This window comes from Alosa alosa, chromosome 6 (assembly GCF_017589495.1).
Source record: "Alosa alosa isolate M-15738 ecotype Scorff River chromosome 6, AALO_Geno_1.1, whole genome shotgun sequence".
NCBI classification, from domain to species: Eukaryota; Metazoa; Chordata; class Actinopteri; order Clupeiformes; family Clupeidae; genus Alosa; species Alosa alosa.
This window is the reverse complement of record NC_063194.1, coordinates 12139598-12165883: the sequence shown is the minus strand read 5'-3', so window position 1 is coordinate 12165883 and position 26286 is coordinate 12139598. Positions and strand designations below refer to the sequence as shown.

General features: G+C 38.4%; 3 protein-coding genes across 3 annotated transcripts; 1 reads left to right on the top strand and 2 right to left on the bottom strand.

The window, feature by feature from the left end:
- Positions 1–371: 371 nt before the first annotated feature.
- Positions 372–1278, bottom strand: LOC125295604 (interferon alpha-1-like). The gene is made up of 5 exons (XM_048244955.1): positions 1147–1278; positions 971–1057; positions 734–877; positions 547–645; positions 372–461 (listed from the first exon to the last, which is right to left on the bottom strand). The coding sequence occupies exons 1-5, from the start codon at positions 1276–1278 to the stop codon at positions 372–374; spliced, it is 552 nt and encodes a 183-aa protein (XP_048100912.1).
- Positions 1279–2328: 1050 nt separating this feature from the next.
- LOC125295603 (interferon alpha-4-like) lies at positions 2329–3393 on the top strand. Its single transcript, XM_048244954.1, has 5 exons — positions 2329–2394; positions 2481–2630; positions 2712–2813; positions 2921–3006; positions 3342–3393. Exons 1-5 carry the CDS (start codon positions 2329–2331, stop codon positions 3391–3393), a joined length of 456 nt encoding a protein of 151 aa, XP_048100911.1.
- Positions 3394–14499: 11106 nt separating this feature from the next.
- LOC125295602 lies at positions 14500–24205 on the bottom strand. Its single transcript, XM_048244953.1, has 6 exons — positions 23983–24205; positions 15297–15436; positions 15128–15214; positions 14860–15006; positions 14680–14763; positions 14500–14592 (listed from the first exon to the last, which is right to left on the bottom strand). The coding sequence occupies exons 1-6, from the start codon at positions 24203–24205 to the stop codon at positions 14500–14502; spliced, it is 774 nt and encodes a 257-aa protein (XP_048100910.1).
- Positions 24206–26286: the final 2081 nt, after the last annotated feature.

Genomic DNA, 26286 nt, shown 5'->3' with positions numbered 1-26286 from the left:
AGAAAGTCAATGTTCCGACAAAGGATCCACATAGGCTACATCAGAGAAAAAACGAAACAACGTATATTTTCCATATTTATTTGATTTGGAAAGATAGTTTGAATAAATAGTATTTATGCATACATATAGGTGTGGTAAAAAAATAAATAAAAATACAGATGGCCTGTCAAAGCTATTTATCAAGTTACAATGCAAGTAAGTACATAGATGTATAGTTCAAAATATATTGTGTGCATTAATAAATAAATAAATAAATAAATAAATAAATAAATAAATATGTGCATTAATAATAAATAGGTTAAATAAATAGAATGAATGGAGAAATAGGTATACAATTAGGTACAATTAACCATTCTTACACAGATTTTGGCCTATAAAAGGTAGTTGGAGCTCTGGAGAATAAATCTGAGTGTGGACAATATCTGTTGTCGAACCACCTCCCACGCACAAATACTGGATTCCTGAAAAGAACATAGTAATTAATTATTGATAATAGGCTATTATGCGACAAAGAAGATAATATTGCTGAACGGTTCCAATCCTCACCTTCTCTGTCAAAATGTTTGCTATTTTGTCAAAGAACGTTTTCAGTGCAGTATTTCTATCCTGGAAATCATCCAGGGACGAATGAGTTTTGCTCATAATCTGGTTAAGAAGAAATGTCAAATTCAGATTAAAGAAAACACTTAGAATTAGCTGTCTTTGTAATCACTGTTTTATCTGTTTCACTCACACATCTGCTCTCCTCAATCTGACGATAAATTAAACTCTGAAAATTCTCCAGGTTGTTGTTCCAGCTGGTCGGCATAGAGTCATTCGCAAACAAAGTGTCGATCAATTTGAGAGTTTCATAAGCCATCTTCTCTGCACCAGCATTCTGTAAAAAAGATGAGACACGCGGGTATTTAGTTAGGCTATGGTATCCACTGCAGCCACACCAATTAGGCTACTTTTCAAGAATGTCACTCACATCTGCAGCCTCAGAGGTGTTAAATGCAGAGGATGGGAACGTAATCTGACGATAGTGATCAAGGCACTCCACAGGAAAGCGACCACCCTGCAAGATAAAGCGGAATGACATCGTCACTGCGTGATTGGCCCACTGAAAACATTAAAGCCTTGCTCATAGCCTACGCTTTAATTTACCACGCTGTCCAGAAGGCTATAGGATTGGTCTACCAATCTTCTCTGTAGTCCGCATGTAGGCTTTATGGGTACTGCGTTGATATGCGCAAAGCATAGAATGATTGTCAACCAGGAGCAGCTCTGAAGTGCCATTCTGTCTGTAGGTCAACGATGCTTCAACTGAAAAGGAGGAGCACACACACCATGCCATTACACTGCATATTTCATAAAAGTCATAGCTTATTTTTTTATTCCGGTTGTAAGCATGACCCTACCTGCTGGTTGTGTGGTTGTAGATCCAGTCGATCTTCTTGTGGTTTGTCTTCCATCTCCACCAATGTGGTTTTATAGAAAGATTCGAATAAGAAGTGAAAGAGGGAGGACACCGTTGATCGAACTTACGAATTAAATCAGGGACTTTTTTTAGAAATCGCAGCTGGACATCCTGAGCATTTTCCATTTGGCGCTGTTGCGCCTTTTTTTCAACAGCAACTGCTGACTATCATAACTGCTCAAAGAATTAAATTATACGTAATTTATAAATGGTTTGTTTGAAAGTGTTTCTCAAGTGTTCTCTCTCTCTCTCTCTCTCTCTTCTCTCTCTCTCCTTTCTCTCGGTAATACTTTATATGTTGTGTAAAATTGACGGCCCTGTCAAAAAGTTAGACTTTGTAAGTTATAGGCTACCTCTCCTAGATTTGCTACTTTATAGTTTTCTATTTCAATTGGTATTCCTTTGCTAAATAAACTGTGCATTGTCAACTCGTCTATAGACATCTTTAGCTATTTGTGATTCTGAACCTTTTTTTTATTATTATTATTTCACTTGCCATAGGCCTAGTATTTATAGATGGTCTTTCTAATAGTGATCCCCTGCACTTCAGTCTGAGTCATGAAATGTCCTGAAGCTGACCTGAAATGTATGAATCCATGTATTTGAGTAGGTTATACAGAACGCTAGGCAGGCTGATACAAACTTGTACAGACAGATTGCATTCCATCTAAAAACGTCCTAAATCACAAGTTGCACCCAGCTGTTATATTCGAGGTAAACTAATTTATTTTTGCAGTCATTTGGCGTTTTGGTTCTTTGCCGCACCACCACCGTAGCCGCTGAGGAGGCCACAAAAGCGGAACAGTGACATTGGAGTTCGGAAACATCCTCTTGTGGTTTCCATCCTTCATGCATACCGAAGGCTCCTTATGATTGATCACAACGTTCAGCTGACATTCCCTGCTTCTGCTTTTAAGTTGAACAGGACTGCACAGGTGAGAACAGTGTTTTCCTCCATCTGGTGCACAGAAACAAGACTGCATACCAGAAGAACAATTAGAACACTTTTTTTTCGCCGCAGGTGAACGTTGGCTTGGAGAAAGCTATTCATGAAGTTCTTAGAAACATCGACATTCTGTTTGAGAATGACACCATGCCACACATTTGGGATCAAAGGAAACTCGACGACTTCCGAAATATAGTATACAGACTGGTCGAGGAGAGCGAGTGTGTAAGTGGCATCGAACATTTTTAATCACATCAACAATAAAATCATCATCCATAATAAACAACTTTAATATTGTTATTTAAGGTTTTGAAAAAATCTCAGTCGATCCAAGAAGACAACTTTCCTGACAGAAAAATCGTACTGGATGCATATTTTAAAGAAATATCAGACGTCCTCCGACAGAAGGTAGGCTATAACATATTTATTAACAAAGCCTGTTACAATTTATGAAATGCACGAACTGAGTCCATTTTCGGAGCCCTGAAATTCTCCCACCTTTGTTGTGCCGCCAGGAATTCAGCGCATGCGCGTGGGAGGTCGCGAGAAAAGAGATCTTGCGGATGCTTGGGTTCATTCTGCGGCATGCGTCTGATCACATGTTCTGGACCAAAAGACATGAGAATAGTCGTCTCGTCGCAGATAGATGCAACTGTTCACCATGCACTTTTTTTCATAATTTTTCCGCCAGTGTAATCAATATGATGACGTGACGTGCTTATTTATTTGATATGACTTGCTTATTTATTTGTATATATGATACTGTATTTACTTATTTATTGCCATTAGGCCTATGTCCTAAATTGTTTTTGTTTTAAGTAAAAACTTTTCTCCAAGAATAAATGTTAGATGAGTTCTTCAAATTCAAAAGAAAATTATATTAAGCTTAAAAAGGTTAAACCAGATTTTACTAGTGTTCCCTGACTTTTCTGAAAGACTGAAACTTCAGAAAGGCCACAACATGAGTATAAACCCTGTCATTGTGTAGGCTATTGAGTGTCTTATGTTGATCAGACCGAAACATTTAGCAACTGCAGAACAAGACAAAACACGTTGTTGCCAGGTTGCACCCAGCTCTCTGTTAGCCCTGTGTCGCAATTATCTATATACAGGCATATCAAATTGGATCTTCAGAGACAGCATGGGAAACGGCAACTTGTTTACACAACACATGGCTCACATTTTCTAAATTTCATGCAAATATAAACATTAACATGAAGCCTAATTTTAAAGTTCATGATGTCGGCTACAGTATGCACAAAATCTTTGATAACAGATAAGTAGGGAAATTTGGACTCTGCATTTAACCCAATCGGTGAATTAGTAAAACACAAACAGCACACAGTGTACACACAGTGAGGTGAAGCACACACTAATCCCGGCGCAGTGAGCTGCCTGCTACAATGGCGGTGTTTGGGGAGCAGTGAGGGGTTAGGTGCCTTGCTCAAGGGCACTTCAGCCACAGCCCACTGGTCAGGGCTCGAACCGGCAACCCTCCGGATACAAGTCCAGAGTGCTAACCAGTGGGCCACGGCTGCCCCTATAAATGTCATTTAAAGCATAACTGCAGCTCAGCATCACTTGAACTCTATAACTAAAGGGAAGTAATTGTTGTAATTAGCCTCATCTATGTGAGGGCAGTTGTAAAGAAAATGTTATTGTGTTGATAGGCTTGTTGTACATCAAGCTTTAAAGCTATAGTATACATTCAAAGAAACAGCAATAGGTTGGTGATGCTGCATGCCATATGGACATTCCTGAAAAGTGTCACAGACTCATGTTTAAGGGCAACATATTGTAGCCTAACTGCCTGTAAGCTAGCCACATCATACCAACTATAGCAATACTGATAAATCAATGCTTCAGTTATTATTTGTTTAAGTTGATTATTGATTTAGCTTACCTATTAATGTAACTAGGCCTACTTTAATGAAATCACTGAAATCATAAGTCTCCTCTGGCTGATAAATGCAAATGTAAATCAGGTTTCCAGGCCAAACATGCGTATACAAGTATTTGTATTTGCATAGACAAGAATTTGGTCTCTGCATTTATCCCATCCATGAATTAGTGAACACACAGAGCACAAAGTGAACACACAGTGAGGTGAAGCACACACTAACCCGGAGCAGTGAGCTGCTTGCAACAGTGGCACTCGGGGAGCAGTGAGGGGTGAGCTGCCTTGCTCAAGGGCACTTCAGCCGTGGATGTGGGCATGGGAGAGCAATGCTCACTTCCCACATTTTTCCTACTGGTCGGGGATCGAACCGGCAACCATTTGGTCCAAGCCCGAATCCCTAACAGGCCACGGCTAAAGGAAAGGACTGAATGTCATGTCTCATAGGCTACCTCTTCAAAATATGCAGGTCTGGCATTATTTAACTGCTTTTGGTGAACCACTGGTTTCTTCCCTAACATTTCACATCTCAACTGGTTTCTCCACCGAATTCCATCGCATGAACCTTCATGAGGCTGCTTCAGAGGTTGCCGCACTGAGGTATCCCTTGGGTCCACACTCACAAGGTAGAGTGAAGGTCACAGAGGGATTTGAATCTGGACCACAGGACCTCATGCCGGAAGGCAGTCAGATAGACGATAATGGCTTAGACACATGCACAAACTTATGTAACTGCTCGAAAGTAATCCAAGTATAAACAAAATGACTCACTCTCTCAAGTGTTTATGCCCTACAGGGACAATACAAGTGCCCTATATCAAGACAAACCTGTTATTTGTGTCAGTTGGTCTCTGGCATGGGATGAGGGGTAAGAGATGGATGTTAATCACCTTTGTCCTGATATGAACTCCAGTTGAATCATACGGGACACGTGTGTCTTAGTCACATATAGTTTGATTACTTTGGGATGATGAATATGCTGCACGTAGCATTTATTGGCTGTAGACATGCAGATTTATGTCTGGTGAGTTGGATGTGTAGTAGATATGAAGAAATAAATAAATAAAAATAGTGTTCCTTAATTTTCCAAAACTTGAGACTACTGTGAAAACAGCTATTATGGTAAATAGACTGGTTGGATGACTCATACAAATGCACCTGGAGGTAAGCAAGAATAGTTGCTGACTTGACCAAGTATGACAAACACAAGAAATTAATAATATTAAACAGATTTCTTACTTATCTAATTTATGGGTCCAATCTGTATGTGGGGGTGGGTGAATGTATGTTTGATTATTTTCATGTGCACTTATAATTGTATTTAATGGTGACCATCAATTTGCATTAGTCTCAGCCATTTGAAAAACTACAGGACATACACAGGCAGAGATAGACACTATAGTTACATTCTGCTTAGTAAACAATTACATTTTTAGTTTTTAAGTTTTAAACACGATTATGTCCATGCAACATATTTCACAAAAGTATAGCTTCTAATAATAAAAATAATCACAATGTATTAGACTGAGACTACAAAGAATCTTTGGGTGCTTTTGGGGTTGATTCAGCCCAAAAGTATTTTCAAAGATCAGGTTTTCACAAGTGAGACTAGACAACAATACAGATGCAGCTCATCTAAGTGTCAGACCAGTCCAAATACTATAAATAATGATGGCGAGACTGAATGGCAGAGGAAGTGAGTACTCTACCAGGAGAGAGCGAGAGAGAGAGAAAGAGAGAGAGAGAGAAATGGTGTTAAATGACACACATACTGTACACGCCTGCCAACTAAGTGGGCCCTCAGGGAAGTCTTACCACACATCTAAGTCTAATCATATCTAATCATAGCCAATTTATGACTTAGGCCAACTAAGTGACGTTTATTATGACACATATAATTACACAAGGTCACCAAGGTGAAGTAAAATAAACAATACAAGTGAGCATGATACTCCTTCCTCTACTAAAGTCAAACTAAAGAACAGTCAACATAGCCTACAAAGTCCCAAATATAATCAAGATACTCCTACTCGAGCAAATTTCTGTGCTACTATTTCATGATTCTAGTTACAGGAATTTGTGACCAGTTGAACAAAAATTGAGTTGCCTAGTCTCATCAGAGTTTATAATTAGGTGGGGAAGAGACATTATTAAGACATGCAGACATATGCAATCCCTCTGTCCAAACATTCACTTCAGGCACCCTAGCTCATCCTGTACTGTACTCTCATTCCTTCAACTGTTAACCAGTAAAATACCAGTTAAATACCAGCAACTTTCAGATCTTTCAGTGATTCGGTGATCTTTCAGCGAGCAAGTGTTCCTTAAGAATCTATGTGACTGGGTCTGGGTAACACACTTCACAGCAAAGTTCTCTTCACATACAGTACACTATAGTTAAACTTTAGACTTAAAGATGAACAGATGAACAGTTGATGTTCAATGAATGTTACATTTTCATTCCCAGCAGAGTGTGGGCAAACCTCCACATAAAATGCTTTTCCACAGAGGGACTTGCCCAATAGAACTTACCATAGAAGTTTACTGACAGGTAGGCTACAAAAGGGAAAGTCGCAACATTTTCAGTTTTACTAGCCAAGTGAGAGTAATGAGCTTTTCCGAATTAGAGACCAACTTCCACAAATGCATAAGGGCAATTCCATGCAGAGATCACATCCTTACCATGAAAAATTGTGCACACACAAATAGAACCGCATAGAACTGTTGTTAAAATGTTCATTTAGGTCTATATGTTATTGTTTGTAACTGATCTGATTGAATTTGATGGAAAATTACACTCTTTTTACATCATAAATATGGTGTGCAACCATTCGGAAGCAACATTTTTCATATGACAATATTATTTAAAAAGGGGATAAATGGACTTAAGTTTCCATTTGACAAATTCCAGATTGACAAGGGAATGGCAGAGCAATGTGTATGGTCAGCTTGCCTTAAAAACACAGCTCCTTAAATTTGTAAGGCTCTTGTTTATAAGTCAGCAAGTTCCATGGCCATGTCACATCCATAACGTTTTATAAGAAAAGTTTATGCTACACATACTGTACAGTGTTGATGCGAGAATGTCTGCGCAAAGCTGATTTATATCAATGTAAAGTGTGATGAACAAATTGTTCCCCTTTCTTACTTTTAAAACCTTTCAGTATAAGTATAAGTATATATACTCTTTTGATCCCGCGAGGGAAATTTGGTCTCTGCATTTATCCCAATCCGTGAATTAGTGAAACACACACAGCACATAGTGTACACACAGTGAGGTGAAGCACACGCTAATCCCGGTGCAGTGAGCTGCCTGCAACAACAGCGGCGCTCGGGGAGCAGTGAGGGGTTAGGTGCCCTGCTCAAGGCCACTTCAGCCGTGCCTACTGGTCGGGGTTCGAACCGGCAATCCTCCGGTTACAGGTCCGAAGTACTAACCAGTAGGCCACGGCTGCCCCAAGGCAGCGCGTTATGGATGTGTTTCATGGTGCGTTATGGATGTGACCTTATTATATAATGTGAATTTACAGGAGTGGAGACTTTATTTTACCTCAAAGCCGTCTGTTCTGGTGACATGCTAGTCACCTAGTGTTTCCAATTGACATTTCAGAGATTATTAGGCTGATCAAAACCACAGGAAGGGCTAAGCGTGAGCAAAACAAAACATAATATCAAAATACCTCCAGTGATTCACAGCCTAATAGAGTGGCCTAATAACGAAAATCTGAGCGATTATCTTCCCATTATAATTGTCATAATGTTGTTAACTGGATTATCTTGTTAGCTGGTGAAATGGCTGACTTTGCAGCTGGAGTTAACGTAGCAACCTCCTTCTGTTGCAGATGTGTTCAGCCTGCCATTCGTGTCTGTTTAACACAGTTTTTTGAGATGCTCTACTATTTACAAAGGTTTACAACACGATGTGCCAGCATTTTGAAGTGTCAGAAGTTTTCGGGTTCTGGGGGGCCTAGCAGTGGCCTCCAAGTTTCATGTTCCCTGGTGTTTCAGTAACCTGGGAATCATTGACCAAAATGGATGACGAGAAAATAAAAAAGAAATATATTTTTTTAAGATTTTAAATTACTTATTTTCCTGATTCTTCCTGTGGATCTTATGGGCACTGAGGATGCAATAATTTCATTGCTAGCTACTTTCAATTTCAACTGTTTCATATCAAAATGCAGTTTTATGTGGATTGGTTCAGACACGTCACATCCATAAAGTGAAAACGTCACACCCATAACGCCAGTTTCCCTACATTAGCCTGTGCATTACAAAAGCATAGTCTTCTTTATGCTACATTTATAATGGTTTCAGCAGTTTCCTTAAAAATTCAGAGTTTGTAGAAAACCTTTAATCTCTCATACGTGTGTCTATTTCATATCACGTCCATAACGCCATGTATTCTTGTAAATGATTATATGAAATGTGTCATTATTCAGAGGACAGAGTTTATATTAAAAGTTATGGAAATTAATGAACTGATTCTGCTCTAAGGCATTTTGTTTACCAATATGAGTCCAACTGTCACCACCATAACGCTGGAACTGCCCATAACCATCCAAAACTAAACAAGCACACTGGAGGTCTGAGCTGATTGCTCTGAATATAAGGAAAGGAACACAAGGATAGCCGCCATATTCATATGGATGGGAATGTCTTTTGGTATGAAGAGATGTAGTCTAGTAAACTAATATTGAGGAAAAACTTAAAAGCTCATTAATTTAGGCTACACCGTCACCTTCATAATAATCTGCTCACCGCGCTTACATCGGCAACTACTTACAGGGAAGTTTCGTATCAACGACAATTTTCTTCATGCTTGGGATTCCCCGCAAGAAATTTAGTTGAGATGAAAAATAGAAAGTGCACAATACGAGCGTCATGTCGTTTTTCTGAAACCGCCATTCATAAAAATGATGTAACATAGTGCAATATGAGATTGGTTAACAACTAATATTTACGCGAAATAAAAAGAATAGAAAAAATACAATGTAATAAAATAGTGCTGTAGGCCTAAATCTCAGGACTAGCCACAATTTCGTAATTACCACCATAGACTGGAAACCGTTAGTGAGGGCAACTTGTCAGACTTACAGGTCCTCTATAGTGCAAGGATAGTGGTCTCTACATGAATGGCAACACCGCATTCACTGCGTCTTTTTTAATTCAAAACCAGCGCCTTAAGGTTTGCAAAACAGATTTCCACTGTGAGCAGGCGCCCATAGACATATTCCCCACATGGTTTAACATCTCAAACGTCCGCATTTGTTGTAGGCCTAGTTGTAACCTAGTAGGCTAATTTTCCGTTGATATTTGCAATTGTAAGCTAAACCACAGCTTGTAAGGAAACGAAATAGACTTTGCCAACCACAGGCCACAACGTGCAAAACGAAAGAAATGGGCATCTTTATAATGTCTCAGAGGTATGGCGAATTCTTCAGTTCAACTTGACACATCAAAGATATCTAATTTGACGTTCTTAGTTTGTGTTCTTAGGTCACTCAAAGATGACTCCTGCGAGTTTTTTTCTCTACTGTTTTATTGTGTTCTTCTGCGACAGTGTTTTGTCGAAGGGGTGCAGGTGGACGCAATTCCAACTTGGCAGCAAGAACGAAGAGAGCGTGTTGCTGCTCACACAGATGGTAAGAATAATAATCATTTGATATATATATATTTTTCCTTTTGTGATATATGTATGTGTCATGTAACTTAAAAAGAAAATATCATCTCATGTTTAGGGCGGTAACTTTCCTTTGGCATGCTTGAAAGAAAAAGGAGAAGGACCGCGTCTTTTCCCAGCGGAGGCATACAGGGAGGCACAGGTAGGGTTTGGGATACTCCTGCTTCGGGCTTCTTTTAAAGCAACGTGGCCTTTGCTTCACAGACTAACGCTCTAAGTAGCCCATTGTGGCACTGTGACAGCCATGACACAACACATAGGTTAGCAATGTCAAAAGTCGATGGGCCGATTGTATTTTTGTGTAGCTAGGCCTATTTCTCTTCCAATTAAGGTTCAGGTAACAGATTTATAAGATCCAGTGCTGAAGGCTGTCATGTGTCTGTCAAACTATCAATGAAGGGGCCCGTTATATAATCAATTATTATTACTCAGTACTTACTAGGCCCACTACACTACTACTGATGTCTTTTACAGAACGAAGATGTTGCAACACTTGCGCTGGAGGTCCTCGGATATACTTCTGAAATCTTCCAGAAAGACCTGAGCAAAGTTGAGTCTACGTGGAATCCTGACCAGCTTGAACTGTTTCGGAACATTTTACACCGTCAGATTGAGAAACTGAGAGGATGCGTAAGTCTAAAAACAGTACACTAGTGTGCCATTTCAGATGTCATCATCTTGTCCACTTACGAATAGGAAAACAATTTTATTATGTTTTGCAGGTGGGAAATAAGAGCCATTCGAATGCCAGTACAGCTCTGAAGTCATATTTCGAGAAACTTCATGCCATCCTTACAGAGAAGGTAGGACCGGATTTGTGTTGACCAATTCCAAAATTAGGGTGAAGTCAGGTAAAATGTAACAAACAAGGTTTTACATCTTGGACTCTAAATATTAGAAGCCAATCATGTTACTATATGTTAACTACAAATGTCCTTTATTAGAAACAATAATTTTGATTGGTCTGATATAACAAGGATAGGTGGGGTTGCGATTTAAAAAAAACACTGGACCCAGAACAAGAAAATCACCTGACATGTTAATTTTGGGCTGATGGTAATAAGGCAACTGCAGCTAAAACATTGATGATATCACACAAAACATGCTTGTATGGTGTGATATTTTATGGATTGTTATCAAAATATCGTAACAATACACCATACTTTTTTATGGGAAAGGATTTTAGTGACTATCTGATGCATCAGGTAAATTGGGACAAAACATTCCGCTAAAATAAGACATTTTATTTTTTTTTAATTACCATGTTTATAAGCCACTGGGATCCATAAAATCAAAAACCTTGTGCCACATATAGGCTAAAAGATGATTAAAGTAGTTTTGTCAGTTAAAAAATATTGAAGATGATGCAATGATTGTCACTATATTCCAGAAAAAACATGATTATCTATTAGCATGTAGCGGTTGGCATGTATGTCCCTCTCTAGTGTTTCCAATGGCCATAACTGGCTGGCCCATTTTACCTGAACATGTCATCAGAGTGAGGTCGGATGTCTTAATGTCTTTGAAAGCCCAAAGCTTCAAAAATATTTCACTTGGCAACATATTGTCTTTATAGAGATAGCAGAGACTCATATGTAGTTAAAAAGGTAGGCCTACCACTTGTGGCAGCCAACTCTTCCGAATTTTAAGTTTTTTTTTTGTGATCTACCAAAAGGTGCCCCAAATTACCTGACTTCACCCTATGCTTTTACTTCTTTGCCTTGTTAGCTGGTGTTGGGCCCTTGAAGTGTTGGTTTCAACTTAAGTTTGTTTCATATTTTGTCTTTTAGGAATTCAGCATGTGTGCATGGGAGATTGTGAGGGATGAAGTTCACTACAACCTTGTCAAGTTCCATGCTTTCCTGGAGAGCAAAAAGAAATAATCAAACACATTATTTATTTATTTATTTATTTATTTATTTATTCAATATTTATTTATTTATATATGTATTTATTTACTTACATATTTTATATTCATTGTGAAATTGAAATAAAGTTTTATATAATAAACTATGTCTTTTGTGTATACTTTACAACTGGGACAAAGCAACCTTACGTCGAGGGAGAAATACATCATGGGCTATGTCTAGGTCGTTCACACCAATAACGATAATGGCTAATGGGGTCCCGAAAAATTAAATCCAATATTATTAAGCGTCAGCACCATGGAGAGCTCTACCCCAGGTGGGCTGTATCACAATAAAACATTATGTACACTACGTACAAAAGGTATAAGGTCACTTAGAAATGCCCTTGTTTTGAGTGAAAACATATAAGCAATTAAACACCAATCAGAACTACAGTGTAAACATTGTATGTTATGTTTATGGCTCTTAGCAGATGTTTTTGTCCAAAGCGACTTATAGGGCCTACAATGACATCAATAAACATTGCATTTACATTAAAATAACATTTTACATTAAAGCCTAAATAGCCTAAAAATAGCCTGCCAATTATTGATAGATTAAATAGAAAATAAACACTACAGGTGCATTTCAAACAGAATATTGTGGAAAAGTTCAATGCTTTCCACAATTTATTTCAAAAAGTGAAACTTTCATATATTGTAGATTCATTACATATTTCAAGCCTTTTTTGTTTTAGGTTTGATAATTAGCGCTTACAGATCATGGGAATAAAAAATCCTGTATTCCCAGAGAAATTCCATGCAGGGTTTCATTTTTGTTTGGGGGACAGGCTGGCCCCACTTTGTTAGTTTCCAATTTTTGAAAACTGGGCTGCCTACAGAGACCGTTTTTTTAACAGTGTAATCACGGAATGGGCAGCTAGGGTCGCAAGGAGATGATTGCTGAATGTGACAAAAAATGTTATGGGCTTGTCTTGAAATCGCGTAAAGTCCCTGACTGCACCTTTAATTTATGCACTCAATACTTGGTCGAGGCTCCTTTCGCATAGATTTCTGCACCAATACATTGTGGCATGGAGGCAATCCGCCTGTTTCACTGATGAGGTGTTATGGAAGCCCAGATTGCTTTAGCAGGGGCTTTAAGCTCGTCTGTATTGTTGGGTCTGGTGTCTCTCATTGTCTTCTTGAAAATACCCCATAGATTATCAAGCACAGTAATACCATGGTCAGCAAACCAGTTACTAGTAGATTATGTGCCTCTCCACTCTTCCTCAAGACTCTTGATTGGACCTTGACAACATTTATTTTCATCTGAAAAAAGGACTTGGACCAATGAGCACGACCCAGTTCCTTTTCTCCTTAGCCCAGGTAAGACACTTCTAATGTTGTCTCTGGTTCAGAAGTGGCTTGGCCCCGGGAATGTGACACTTGTTGCCCATTTCCTGGACACGTCTGTGCGTAGTGGTTCTTGATGCACTGACTTCAGCCTCAGTCCACTCCTTGTGAAGTTCCTCCAAGCTCTTGAATCGGCTTTGCTTGACAATCCTCTCAAGGCTGTGGCCATCACTGTTACTTGTACACCTCTTCCTAACACACTTGTCCCTTCCAGTTAACCTTCCAAGAATATATTTTGATACAGCTCTCTGTGAACAGCCAGCCCTTTCAGCAATGTCCTTCTGTGACCTTCCTTGTGGAGGGAGTCAGTGAGTGTCTTCTGGAAAACTATCCAGTCAGCAGTCTTTCCCATGATTGTAGTTGTGTGTACTGAACCAGACTGAGAGATGAAAGGCTCAGGAAACCAACATTTCTGTGTTATAAATAGTTTATTGTAATATTTTGAGATACTGGATTCATGAGCTGTGAGCCATAATCATCAAGATAAAAAAAAAAAAAAGCTTCAAATATCTCACTTTATGTGTAATGAATCTAGAATATATGAAAGTTTCACTTTTTAATTTTTGTTTGGGGGAAAAGGAGCTTTTCCATGATATTCTACTTTTTCGAAGTGCACCTTTTTCAACGTAACAGTAACAGTAAGAAACAGTAAGACAGGAGACAGATGACCATCCCTCAGTGTAACTGTCATGAGCCAGAGGAAGAAGGGCCTCACATTGTACAAATGACAAATCACAAGCTATTCCATGTGAAATGGCCAAGAAATTAAAGATCTCATACAACTCCGTGTGTTTTTATTTTCACAGAATAGAAGACTGTAAAATGGCTTTAACCATAACCTTTAACCATTTAACCATAATAGAAAAACTTTTTGAGGATTTGGGATGTTTTTTTCCCAGAGGGATCAAAGTCCAACTCACAACAGGAAAATGCTTGCAAGCTCTTTCCTCAAATTGGTTTTCTAAATTGAAAAAAAGTATAAGCTTAACACTATTTTTTGAATATCATACATTTATTTGCATTTTGACATAATTATAGGTTTTGAGCAACAATACATCTATAAATAGATAAATAAATACAAAATACATAAAAAATAGAGAATATTACAGAAAATAAATAAGTTAAGTGTTTTGAGGTTCTGCATTCGTAAACAATACTTTAGAGCTATCTCAGGGAAATGTAAACATCTAATTGGAATAACAGTAAATACAGTAAATAAATAAGCATAAATAATGCAGTGACATTTATTTCTCTAGATAAAGTTGACGGAGTTGTTTTGAAGTATAAACTGGAAGGTGGACAAGAGTTCTTTTCGAACCACTTCCCAACCGCAAACACCAAGGTCCTGAAAAAAACCAAACATGTATTATAACTATCATAAAACTATCATACACAGTATGAGCTATGCTAAGAAGAAGTAAGATTTTCTCACCTTTAGTTCAGCCACTTGGGCGAAGTACGTCTTCAGCTCTGATTCTCTGATGTGGAAATCACCTTGTGGCGTTCCTGATTTAATCTGTACATTTGATTGGGAATAAAAGCATGCAGTTATAATTTGGTTTGAATATAATTAATTTAAAGGCGTTGCCGTTGTAAATAGTGTTTGACTTACGCATTTGCTCTCCACGATCTGACGGTAAATTATGTTCTGAAAAGCATCTAGGTTTTCTGTGTTCCAGGTGGTCGGTGGAGAGTTATTTTCAAACAGGGTGTCAATAAATTTCAGAGTTTCATAAACTGCTCTTTCAGCCCCAAGGGTCTGTTAAATGACAGAAAGTCGGAATAATCTCGTGAGTTAACCCTCGCTGTAGTACCATAATATTGGTCGCAAACAATAATTGATTTTTTTCAAACTGATACCACAAAAATACCCAGTTCACCTCTGTAGCGTTGCCAGTCTGAAAGGCACTTGTCGGAAATTCAATAGCCACATTATGCGGAAGACACTCCAATGGAAAACGACCGCCCTGCGTTACAGGTAAGATTGTTACATAATAGAGTTATACATATTGATGTAGCCTAATTTGTAACCTTCAGATCATATTTTACCATGTTCTCCATGAGACTGTGGGAGTTCTCCACCAATGTCCTTTGCAGTCCGCAGGTAATAGGTGCTGAATGGACATGCGCAATGCAGATAATGCGCAAGATAACGCTAAACAAGGCAACGCTCTGGGATGCCATTATCTCTGTAGGTCAACGATGCAGAACCTGAAACCAAAATTCAGTTTGTTGTACAGTATTGTTGGGTTGGAAATGCTGTAATGCTATTGTAATATATTTTTTTCTGGATCTCATAGGCCTCTTCAGCCTACCCGATGATGCCAAACCAGCTGGTATACCAATCCAGTATGGCCATGTCTGAGGTTTTTATATTAGGGGTTTGAATAGTGAAACAATGACGAGAGCATCAATTAAATTGCTACTGCTTCAAAACGGAGACAGATGTCCGTTTTCCGTTTCTCACTGCTGGATCAGCGAACTGTGGCAACTGCCAAGCATACGAGCTTTTACGCAGGTAAGAGTGGGCTTTCATTCAGTGTCAGTGCAGTTCATTTTGGGTTGCTACAGTGATACACTGATAACAAATAATTATCCATCTGACCGAACCCAGATATGTGTGCTTGTATGCTAACCATTGGATCGTCGTCTTCAACGGACATTAATAAAGTTGATGGTGACAAGCGCATTCCTTGATTTGCTTATAATTCAATCACCCCGTGCTATTTATGATAGCCAATTTAAATAATATATAGCTATGCTATATTAATATGTTATTATTAATAATTGCTATCATTGCAACACATCCTAAAACAAATTGTCGGGCTACAAAATAGCCATTTTTTTCAGGTCTGCAAGTGCACAAGCCACTGGCATCGCACAATGTAGGCTAATGCATACTTTAAAACATAGCCTAAACATTTTCTTTTCCCTTGAAATAATTGTGGAAGCCCTACATTATATTAAACTGTCAGAGTCAGAATAGAGCGCTTCGTCTCTTATTATAGTACATTTATATATACTTTATTTTTCATGTCACTGTCCCCATGCAGAACATTTATGCTAAATACTGGTATGTTTCCAAATCGTACTCATAATTACATAGCCTAGGCTAGGCCTCATTCCATGACTCACAGTCAGATTTTCCATTTATGCCATGATCTTGTTGGGGGTGTCTGAGTAGCGAAAGGGGAACCGTCGTGCAAAATCCGAAACTTTTCCTGCGGTTTCTCAGACTTTTCCGGATTCTTTCACTCGCAGCAGTATCTTTGCGCAGGTTCTTTTCATTTTTCATACATATAAAGATCTGCGGATACAGAACCATATGGGAGTTTAAAGTAAAAAAAAACTAGGATCAGCAGAGTTAGAAGAAGAACCCAAGAGAGATTAAAGGGGAAACGCTCGAAGGCTTTAGCCTATAGATATATAGCCTATATACCTTATAATGTCCCAAGTAGCTTGTACCACCTGTGACTGTGCTTGGTCTTTGCGTGGGTGGGGCTGTCCATTGGACTATATTGATCGGATAACAATTTCAAACACCCTTCACTTGATCAAAAACAAAACCAAGGCTTATTGGACATTTACAAGTTTCTACTATTTGCGTATAGAACATTTCCCAATCAGTTTTAGACATTTTCCTATGTCCAGTTACTGCATAAAATATCCTGTTGCTGAAAAAAGCAACTATGTAGCCTAATACTTGATGGATAAATATGTTAATTAATGATCAAGCAACACTGATGATTGGGATAGAAGATTACATTTATTCATTTAGCAGACACTTTTATCCATTGCTACTTACATATGGCAAATATATTACAAGGTTGTTTTAAAAGAGAAGTCTGCACACTCCACTACTGGTCGAAACATCATTCAGTCATAAGCCAAGCTGCACATCAAAGTCAAAGTAACTTTATTTGTCTCCCCAACAAGACATTTGTTTTGGACGCTGAGAGAAATTTCTGCAAGAGTTCCAACAGAGACACAAAACAAGCACAGGGTTAAAACAATTACAAGACAATGTACAGTAAAATATTTGGACTACTCAAGGAGCTGTATAAAACTGCAAAATTACCATTCTCTATACTTGTTCTCCCATACATACCTTACAAACACTCATTCCTACCTCCATAAGCATCCATGCATTCAGTCATACATGAACATTCATTTAACCATTCATAAATCTCCATACATTCAGTTATAAATATGCATTCATTCCTCCATTCATAACCATACATACACAGTCACAGGTAATAAAATACATGGTCATACATTCATCGCTGCTCATTAATGAGCTTGATTCAGAGAGGAACAAATGAATGCTTATACCTATTATATTTGCACAGAGGGATCCTGTATCTCTTTCCTGAGTTCAATAGCACAAACTCTGAAGACAACACATGAGAGTGATCAGATAAAATGGTCTTAGGCTGCCTGATTGTTGCCTGATCAAAAAGCTCCTGCGGGTTGAGTGGTGCAGGTGTTCCCATATTTGAAAATCTGGGTTTTGGATTTGACTGTCAGATTCCATTGGAAACATGTAGCCTATGGGATGTGCACAAGTTAATTATATTACAAGGACCATTGTCCCTGGAGCAACTCAGGGTGAAGTGCCTTGCTGTGCCCGTTTTGAAAACTACGCCGACACTAGTCGCGCAACTAGTATTAGTATGTAGCATTAGTTTGACATCTACAGACGACTTAAAACGTGAGATCAGTGTTGCCGAGAGTGATGTGCATAGCAGGGCACTGAAGCGGGTTAACGCACATAAAGTGCCTGGTCCAGACGGCATGCCCAGGCATCTGTTGCACTGCTGTGCAGACGAGCTCCATGGTGTTCTCACCAGTATCTCGTTATGAGTCACTGGCCCAGTCATCCGTACCTACATGCTTTAAGAGATCCATCATCATCCCAGTTCGCCATCCTGTCTAAACAACTATCGGCCTCTTGCACCTACCTCCGTGGTAATGAAAGTGTTTGAGAGACTCGTCAAGGACATCATTTCAGACTTCATCTACCATATACCATTTTAGGTTCTTATTTATGAATGTTTTAAACTAATTTATTATTTGTGTGACAACACTTTTTGAGGTGAAGTCAGAAGTACATCTCACTGCTTGTTGTACTTGTATAACTGTGCATGTGACAAATAAAGAATCTTGAATCTTGTTAACCCTTAAAGGTGTAGGTTTTTGAACGTTCTAAGTTCCGCAACAATTGAAGGTTCTAAAATTCTATGTTGAATTCAATGAACCCAGATATTCTTTAGAATGTTCATTTCTCAACATTCCCGTGACGGTACTCCTTTAAGGGTTAAGGGGCACAACAGTGGAAGCTGGGGATTGAACCCACAACCTTTCTGGCTACTGCATGCTAGCCCAGCTCCTTAACCACAATGCTACCACTGGAAGAAGGCACTACAACACGGGCACATCCTCAATGTTCCATAGCTGCCCCATTAGTGTCACATATGCCATGAATGGTATATAGGCCATATCTCACTATATCCTCACATTTTTTTTAGCTTAAGCCATCCATTTTCTTTGGGAGAATATTGTCATTTTGTGTCATGCCCGTCCCTCAAAAAAAAAGAAATAAGAAAACCAATAAAAAAAATTTCAGAGAAATAGACCTGCCTGTACAAATTCATAGCCTACCTATGTGGCTGCTAATGACAAAAGGGCAATTACACTAGGCAAAGGGATTTGCACTTGTCATTACTGTCCCCACAAGAAGTGGAGAGTGTGGATCACCTGCTTTGAGAACCACTTTAGTGAATAGTTTCTTTCTTGTCAGAAAGCAAGGGCTTGTAGTGGATTGCGCCGTTTCAGCACCTATGTGAAACACAGCTGATATGAGTTATCTTTTTTTCCATAAAGAACATTGTGAATGGATACCACTGAGCCTTTGTCATTTTGGGACATGAATACAGTCATCTCCACTTTTTAAGCTGAGTGTGAAAACACAGCTGAAAGCAGTGACAGTAAGAGTCTGTAGAAGATAAAAAAGACAGATACACTCATCTTGGTGTTGGCGGTTATTAATCCTAAAAATACTATCGTCGAGACTACCAAGGCTTCAGGGGAAGGGAAGTGAAAATGCAGCCAACAGTCAGAGAGAGAGAGAGAGACTAAAATGTGTAGGCTAGTGTCAAACATGAAATGATTCAGGGAATTACACACACACACGTCCGTCTGCCAACTCTGCCTGAGGAGCTATCACCACACCTCTGTCTAATCATATAATTGGCCTATTTATGGCACACCAAGTAACATGTATTTCATTTAGTCTAAAGAAACACTACCAATAGTTTAAATATTTGTCACCAAATATGTGATCAAGAATAGAATAGAATAGTGTATGTTAGTCATACTTTTGGAATGACCAAAACAGAAAAGGAGATGAGATGAGCCTACAAATAGGCCTACAGGCCTCAAAACCACCTCAGAAAGACAGTCAAACTCAAACATGAAATCCCAATGAATTAACTCTAACTTGTGGGCCTATATACAGCTCAATTATTATATTATTAAATATATGAGATCGGTTGTAATGTACACTAATAAACAAACAAAGGTTCAGTGGGAATAATTTCTTAGGGTCATGTTTGAAAAGCATTACATAGGGGAAGTCATATTCACCCAACCCTTTGACATTTTTTCTGATCTGCATCTCAGTGTTTCAGGTGTTAGCCAAGGCTAGCCTACTTTACATTACTATACTGAACAAAACAAACATAGGCCTACAAAGTGAAAAAGGCCTAGATTCTAAAACAACCCAAAATTCACCATTACATGATGATCAGGCCCCAAAATAATCTGACGATGCATGGGGAACCCGTTTTAGGCTGAAAAGAAGTTTCATTATGCAGAGGATCTTTCGGTTTCCACCACGTTTGGTGCAACACGTCATGCCGGATATTTGACCAACATGAAGAGTAAGACTGCCATCTCATGGATATATTACAAATTACAAGTCTAGGTCAGAATGAATAGAACGCTTGATCATGCAGACCTGATTTGGATATGAAGTATTTAATTGAAAGCAGGGGAGAGGACATTTGTAAGTAATATAGTATTGTACAGTGTTTTGTTTGTGTTCATTTATTTCTGTTACTTTGACCTGTGTTGAAGAACAAGGCCTGTGTGTCAGTAGGTATAGGCTAGGCTATGTGTGTTGGACACGTAAACAATTACATCTGAACATACACATACAGAGAGAATGTGTGTGAGTAAACAGGTATAGCTTCAAATAATTTATGAGTGTTAAGTTCATGTAAGACTTAAAACAATTATGACAATCAAACATTAGCAATGTTAAGTGTTGATATTGTATTACTGAATATTGAATACTGAACATTCATGATTGTTTACTCATGTGTTACACTTCCAGGATCTATAAATCATGAGAAGCAATTGTAGGCCTACTCAGTATTAACAATAATATGAGTTGCTGTTTACCTTTATTCACATACATAATAGTAAAGAACAGAGGTAGTTTGTTAAATAAATACATGCATACTGTTAGAAATTCCAGTACTTTCCCCCTGCCAAATTGAGACACGCCCCCTTGCATTCCACCTGCACTAAATTAGGTAATTAACCTGAGACTCCAGTGTTTCTCTCAGTAGCCTACGGTGGTAGATGACTCACAGTTTGCAGTGGCTGTATCCTCATCCAGTGGGGTATACTACGAAGCACGTTAGACATATCTAGGCTATGTAGACATATCGAGGCTTGACAAAGCCTTGACTCAGGAGTATACGTTAAGTGATACTACGATTGCAGTTATGTGATATATTTGTCTAACTAGGCTTTCAGCTCAGATCTGTGCGCGTTCTCGGTGTTGGGATGACTTTGGCCAATCGTGTAACGTGGAGATGCACAAGACCGCCTCTATTTAAAAACAATTACTTCCGCATTCATGAGCAATAGCTTAATCTACACTGCGGTCATTTTTTGTGTCTAACCTATAACATCAAATAAATCAATTGTCATCAGTAGTTGTATGGTATGCACGTCCATAGTGGGATATTTGCACGCACAGCACTATTAAAGCGCATTCGAGATCCAAAATGTTAGTAGAGGCGGAGCTCCACCTGTAAGATATATGACAGAATCCTACACGTGAGATAACTTCGTTTTTAAGACAATTGATTGGTCAGTGTGCAGTAGATTACACGATTTCAGCTATAACTTAGCATAACCTCCTCCCGACCAGGTTTGGTTGACAGCACAAGATACCATGGTGATAAAGCGACACTAAAACTGATCCACTTTCGTGTCACAGCATAGCCTGTCTTTGAGCGCAACATACCTCGCTAACCCACTAATCGAGATTCGTAGTACACCCCACAGCTCGATTGTTGCGTTTGTGAATTTGTAAGTTTATATTTCCCTTTATTTGTTAGTTAAATGTAGTATTTGTTAAGTATATCAAGTTCCTTTGAATGTTATTTTATGTACTTTTAGAGCTTTAGTGTGCATGCCATATGCTCTTGGCATTGTCTTTGTTCTAACCAGGCACATTCAAGCTCATAGGAGCAATGAGGATTTATTTAGTTTATGTAATGTGGTATTCACTTTGCTTAATTATTTCTGTTTAGTCATTGCTATTTGCATATTAATGTATTTCCTTTATGATTTGAAGTTATGATACTGATGTTGATAGACAGAAAGTTGAAGGGATGTTGATAGGCAGATTGTTTAATGGATGTTGATGGGATAGTTTAATGGGTAGATGAGTAAATGGTTGTATGTATTCACTGAGCAAAGATTATAAATAAAACACAACTTTTCCACCCGAAACTTAATTTGAACAGATATTAGTACCGAAACCTTTCATAATTCTTCACTTTCTGCTGACAAAAAAACGAATGTCTGCCATGTTTTTTGCACACGCGAGCAACGTGTTTTTGTTGTTACATCACAGGGTGTGAATAGCTCAGATTTGTGCCAAGGTCAATTGTACCAGGGGTGCAAATAGACACTCTGTTTATTTTATTTCTGTATTGTCTGTATTGGCTACATCTCCTTGAAAAGAATCAGATACTATATAACTATATTCTATATTCTATATACTATATAGAATCAGATACTACTATAAACTATATAAAATGTATAAAGTCTATACAAATGAATTTTTATGTTGTAGTGTTTGACCAAAATGTAGACTATTATTTTTTAATTTTAATATATCGTATTCACACATATTTATTTGCCTAATTGATAACCATGACCATGATACAGTAATTTATCACGTAAAATGAATGTGCACCTTGAGAAAATGATAAAAAATTCTTTCAGAATGCTTTACATTTTTGAACTGCATCGAATTGCATCTAATCGGATCACATCAAATCATACTAAATAATTTTTCATGCAATGCATCTTTTCTTGTCAAAAGAGTAGAATACATCGCACTGGAGGGTATATTTTGCTGACTTTATTTGGCGTGAACAACGCGTTTCGCAAGTTGCTTCATCAGGTTCACGTTCACAGTCAATCTGACACCCGCAGGTGAAATAGGTGGTAACATCATCACATGACCACACCAGACCCAGTGAAAGTACTCCACACTCTAACACACCAGAAATTGCAATCAATATTGTCAATTCAATATCCTGCATATTTTAGCTTGCATATAGGCCTACATATACACAATCTATGTAATTTAAGCATATTTGTATCAAGAAAAAAACATATTGCATGTTCAAAAATACAATAGATTTTTTCATTACCCATATCAACCAACAATTCATTTACATAGAAAAATACACTCTATACAAAAATATACTCTATTTACAAAAATATAATCTATTTACAAAAATATACTCTACATACACATCTTATCCCATAGAATACACTTAAATCCAGTACCTCATTTAGACCGTATGGTTCTACTGTGTTGAGTTCATGTATCCAAAAGGCCTCTCTCTGTAAAAGTTGTTTAATTAAATTACCTCCTCGTGGTTGAGGTTTGATCCTCTCAATACCTATAAACTTAAGGGTAGTGGCTGGTCCATGACTCTTATTTCTATAATGCCTTGCGATTGCATAATCAAAGTTACCATTTCTGATTGCTGCTTTATGTTCCGCAATTCTTAATTTTAAATTGCGTTTAGTTTGGCCTATGTACATTAGTCCACAAGGACATTTTAACATATATATGACATGAGTTGAGAGGCAATTAATAAAATCTTTAATTTCATATTTCTTGCCAGAATGGGGGTGACTAAAATACTTTGTGTCAAATGTATTTTAACAATGTGCGCATTTCCCACATCTGTAATTGCCATACACCTGTTGAGCAAGCCACTGGGTCTGGTGTGGTCATGTGATGATGTTACCACCTATTTCACCTGCGGGTGTCAGATTGACTGTGAACGTGAACCTGATGAAGCAACTTGCGAAACGCGTTGTTCACGCTAAATAAAGTCAGCAAAATATACCCTCCAGTGTGCGATGTATACTACTCTTTTGACTTTTTCATATATACTGCACACCATCAGCACCTGGAGCAAGAAGGGCTGTGCACAGGGATTTTGACCTTTGATGCATCTTTTCTTGTATCGAATCGTGCCCTTGTATCTAGATGCAAATTGGATTGTCTTTTACATGAAAGATTCACACAGCCCTAATATATATATATATATATATATATGCTAAAGACTAAAAAGTGGATTAAAAATCATATATATGAACTGAATCTGATTTTTATCTTAAAATTTACCAATCAAATCTGTCCTTGCATGAAGTCCCCCCTTTTTTGTGACCTCTAACTCTGACTGGTGGTCCATAATAGCTTGCAGGGCTGTCTTTGCCCATTTCTCAAGGGAGGAAATGATGTCATCAAGCTGAGACAAGCCCCAGTCTCTTAAAGTTTCCTCCAGGCTCTGCAGACTGCTGGGACCAGCTCTCGGGTGGGACTCTGCTCGGTCAACCCAACACAGCATCTTGGAGAAATGATGGGAGAGGAACAAAGAAAGGAGAGGCCTTATTCAAAGTTACATCCCACCATTCCTGTTCCACTCCAACTGTACTGGCTAAAGAAGCAAGCAGCCTAGAAGTCATGGGTTTGATTCTAGGGTGCTCCCTGAGCAAGGCACTTATGCTGCATTCATGACATGTCGGAAATTCGCAAATCTCGACCTCCGACTTGCATGGAAATATTGTGCCCAATCGCAGCGGCTTCTGTTTCACACAAGAGGCGAACTTCACTCCCATTACATATCTGGCAAAATTGTTTATCACTAAATTAAGACTACAAATAGAAACATTCACCTGACATTCACAATCTTGCTCACACAAAAAGCAATTTGAATAACTTATTTATGCGTTCTCTGTAAAGACAACACAAAAACGCAAACATGTTACTGAGGGAATCCATGAACACAGCATTAACCCCGAATTGCTCCAGGGGAATTGTCCCTACAGCTGGGGGGTATTCCAGAAAGCAGGTTTACTGGCTTAACTGGGTATGTTAACCCAGAGTTAGCGGTAGCCTAAACCACGATTTCAGTTCCAGAACGCTCAAATATGATCAGGCTATGTAAGTAACTATGGTAACATAGGCTCTGAAGTTAACTGGGTAGGCTATGTAAACCCAGAGTAACAAACCTGGGATTTCAGTTCCAGAAAGCTCAAAAATGATCAGACAATGTAAGTAACTATGGTAACATAGGCTCTTAACCAGGAGGTAGGTTCAGGTTATGTTCAATTAGCCTATGTTCGATTATTTCACAGCTGTTCATCCAGGCTGCTATTTTTACACTTATCACGCAATGACGTTTCATTTTAAAGAAGGTCTGATTGACAAAGAAGCACACAATCATTTAATATTTATCCGTGGAATTAGCCGTGAGAGGGCGATAAGACCACGACATCACATGATAGCCCATCCTTTCTTTTCCAAACGAGTTTTACAAGAGCGCTATAGTTTTTATAGAGCGCTATAGTTTTCCCGCTGAATCCTAAATTTGGCTAGGCCTACTTGAAAAGCATTCTCGACTCCATCCCTACATTAGGCTAAGCATGGATTAGAATAGAATAAAAAAAATCTTAGCTAGCCAACACCATAGTGGACATTTGCCTTTGGCTCACCAGACAGATGGACAAAAAACATCTTAGACACACTGAAGATATAAATACAGTGCAGTAGGCTACAAAAAAGGGAAAACATATAGAAAATGAATAAATAAGTTTAAGACTAGGCTACATAACAGCTCAGCCAGGTGTTGTCACTAGTTTGGTTAAGAATGCCGATGGCATTTGGGATAAAATAGTTTTTCAATAGGCTACACTTTTTGCCTCTCTCCAAATTATGTGCATCGATGATCGCTCTTCGACTGCGAGTTTTTGTAATGTTAGTATTGGAGACGCAGAACATATCGGCAAGCTATCGGTTATGCGTAAAGTTTGCCTTGCGCTAAAGCAGTTCATGCGCAACTTCATTCGTTTCCCTGGACACAAACCCACGAGGATCATTAAATTGTAGTTTCACCAACTGGCAGGTCAGCATCACTTATTACATTTTCCAAATGTGCACCGAAATGTGTCCAATCGGCAGAGGAGGAAAGTAAAGAAATTTACTCACGTTACTGTATTGAGTCGTTTTTCTGTGTATTTTGTATTTTTTAAGTAGTTTATAAAATTGGTATTACTATAAAAATATAACTATAAACTATAAAAATTTACTTGATTACATTTTGAGTGAAGTATTGTACTTGTAAAAAAAAGACTAATGAAAACGGAAAGGGAGAGAAAAAAATCCGCCCTAAACCACTAGCCTAGTGATAATGATCAGCATGTAGCCTACAACAGGACATGAATCAACCTGGCGCCATGCAGTCTTTCTGAAAGTGATGGAGACTGGATCACGAAATGCATCAGATTAGCCTAACCTATGAAAGTGTATGAAAGTTTTCGCTATTTCAATCGGTTGTCTCAGTTCGTTTTAGCACTAATGATTGCTGAGATATTTAAGCAAACACCATTTCTTTGGAAATAAGTTTATTAGCAGTTGCTTCCCCTCATT